The sequence below is a fragment of the Rhea americana genome, unplaced genomic scaffold (assembly GCF_003343005.1).
Source record: "Rhea americana isolate MKP2758 unplaced genomic scaffold, rheAme1 scaffold_43, whole genome shotgun sequence".
Classification (NCBI taxonomy): Eukaryota; Metazoa; Chordata; class Aves; order Rheiformes; family Rheidae; genus Rhea; species Rhea americana.
In genome coordinates, this window is record NW_028186568.1 from 1991230 (window position 1) to 1993791 (window position 2562).

At 46.7% G+C, this 2562-nt stretch overlaps 1 protein-coding gene across 1 annotated transcript; it reads right to left on the reverse strand.

Annotated features, from left to right (window-relative positions):
* Positions 1–680: 680 nt before the first annotated feature.
* On the reverse strand, positions 681–2557 carry MAP10 (microtubule associated protein 10; the record flags this gene model as incomplete). Its single annotated transcript, XM_085315415.1, has 1 exon — positions 681–2557. A coding segment is annotated over one exon (1713 nt), but the record flags the coding sequence as incomplete, so codon positions are not given.
* Between the last annotated feature and the right edge of the window lie 5 nt (positions 2558–2562).

Below are 2562 nucleotides of genomic sequence, written 5' to 3' on the forward strand. Positions count from 1 at the left end.
GCTTCTCGACTGTGGGTCATGACAYCCTCCCTCCTTCCCCTTTTCCCCAATGTCACGGGGAATGCAATCTGGGAGTTGCAAGGCGTTGAAAATTTACTGTGGTAAATGTCTCTGTCCTACTCTTTGCACAGTCTTACTCTTCAAGGTCAAGTAACTTCCATAAACCTCTCAAAACTCTCCCAGATGATATAGATTTATGGTCATCGATAATGCCTTAACTATTTTGTAATAAATTGTGAAAATCTGGCCTACATGAGAAACTTTAACCTAAAAAAAATTCAGAAGTGCTGGTCTAGCTCTGAAACCATTGTATTTAGTGATAGAACAGTCAAGCAAATACCTCATACAGACTAGCTGACAGAAATCTCTGCTATTATTGGCTGTAACTGTTTGTATTAAGTAAATGTATTTGTAATGCAAATGAAGTGTGGAACTATTTTCATGAAGGATAAAAACTTAATTTTTCATCAGGAATGTATTTTATATATTTTGTACTTGGTTGTTCCTGTAATAYGTTATTCCTGCTTTAGACAAGTTTTGAAGGTACTGTATTTGCTACTTCTGCTTTAGTTTCTGCTTTTGAAAATAAGTTACTTTTCCTGTACTGTTTAGATTACTTTTGCATTAGGATACTAACATTGAAATCATGCTGCAGGAACCACTTGGAGCCATTTTTAAGATATTCAACAGAGTTTATTTTAAAAAATCATATATAAATTCACTGATGTATTAAGTGCAAATGACATTCTCAAATTAACTTATATAAATTGTAGGTAAATGTAACAGTCCTTATAAAAATATAGTTTAAATATCGTACTTTAATCAAGACAGAGAAAATTTCTAATTACATTGTATATCCAGGAAGCTTGCTTATTACAAGTTCACTGATGTCTTTATATTGGTGAGGAATGCTTAGTGTTCCCAAAAAATCATCATCTCTGTCTGACATACTGTTTTCCAGGGGACTAGGCTCAAGATCAGACATGTTAGATGGCAAATATGAGCTAGCTTGAGTTAATGACTGGCTTTTTTCTACAGAAGTCTGCCCCTTTCCTGTATTTAGATCACYATCAGAGCTAATTTCTTTGCTTCTCAGTGTAGGTGCTTGTTCAATATGTTGATCAACTCTGTTCTCTTCCTTACTGATCTGGTGGGCTGTCTCCTCTGCATGTAATAACCCTGCTTGAAAGGAGGCATCATTAAGTAAATCAACAGCTTCACCACTAGTTCTCTTGCTGGTTTTCACATCATRGTTTCTCTTGAGTGAGTGGACTGGAGATGAAGCTGAAGGAACTGGCACAAGAGCTGAAGTACTTTCAGTTCTTCGACTCATCTTTGAAACTCTGGACCTGCTGGATTCTGACTCCGAGTGTGAATGCGGTTGCTTCGGGCTTTCCAGCCACWGAGGTTCAGGACTGCTGTCAAAAGTTTGTGAGCCTCTGCCTGAATAGTCAGCGCTGCTGATACCTTCTGAATAAACTGAGTTTTCAGGGCTAGCAACAAAGTCATCTGAGTATATGAATTCAGAGTTGCTTTCAACACTCCTGCTAGGGCTTGGTTTTGATTTACGATCACTTACAACAGAAGCATCATCATTACTTTCCTTTGCATCAGCATCCGATCTGAAAGGTGCCAGGAGTTGGACCTTCATACYCTTTTCTCTGTGAGATTTTAATACCCTTTCCTGCAGCAAGGGGGCTGTAGTTAAKTCACACGGACACTCCTGCTGTGCAGTTTCGTAATTCCTCAAAAGACTGTGAACAGCCTGTTTCTGCAGGTCAGGGGACGCATTTCTTGGGGTGGAAGAGTACTCCTTGAGTACATTGCTTTGTAACGAAGTCTCAACAATTTCATCAAACTGATTACTCTGCTTTGAACCATCTCCCCTGCTACAGCGCCTGTATGAAACCAGGTGCTTTCCCCCAGCATTTTTGACCAGCTTTTTCTTCGATAAAGGGCTTCTCTTCTCCTTCAACATTTCCATTTGCTTTTTTCTATACCGCTCCCTCCTTTCATGAACCATGAGCATGCCAGGGTTGGTCTGCTGCAGCCGCAGCCTCAAGGTATTTGTCAGGCCGTACAACAGGTGCCTCCCACGAGCCGCATTTGCCTTAGTTTCCTGCTTCCTTCCAGAGCCCCTCTCTGCCAAGGGCGYGGCTTCCTCTGCTCCCTTCCTGGCCCGCAAAGGGCCCGCTGAGGCTGGCTCTTGCTGGCTCCGCTTGGACTCAGGGCTGGCGGCCTCGCTGGGCCCCRCTGCAGCCCCGTCGGGCCCGGGAGAGCAGCCGCCGCCCGCAGTCGTTACCTCCCCCGGGGGCGAGTAGAGCCAGGCGAGGCGGGGGTGGACGGCCGCGGGGGCATCGCCRGGCTGGGCGAGCACGGACAGCTCTGCTAGCAGGGCGCTGAGCAGCGGCAGCTGCCGCGCAGCGTCGCGGAGCCGCCCCGGGCTAGCGGGACGCAGCGGCGAGCGGCCCGGCCCGGGGCTGCGGCTGCGGCCGGGCCGCGGAGGGCTCCGGGCCTCGCCGCGCTGCTGCGGCCCGGGCGCCGCCGCCGCCGCCGGGCGAG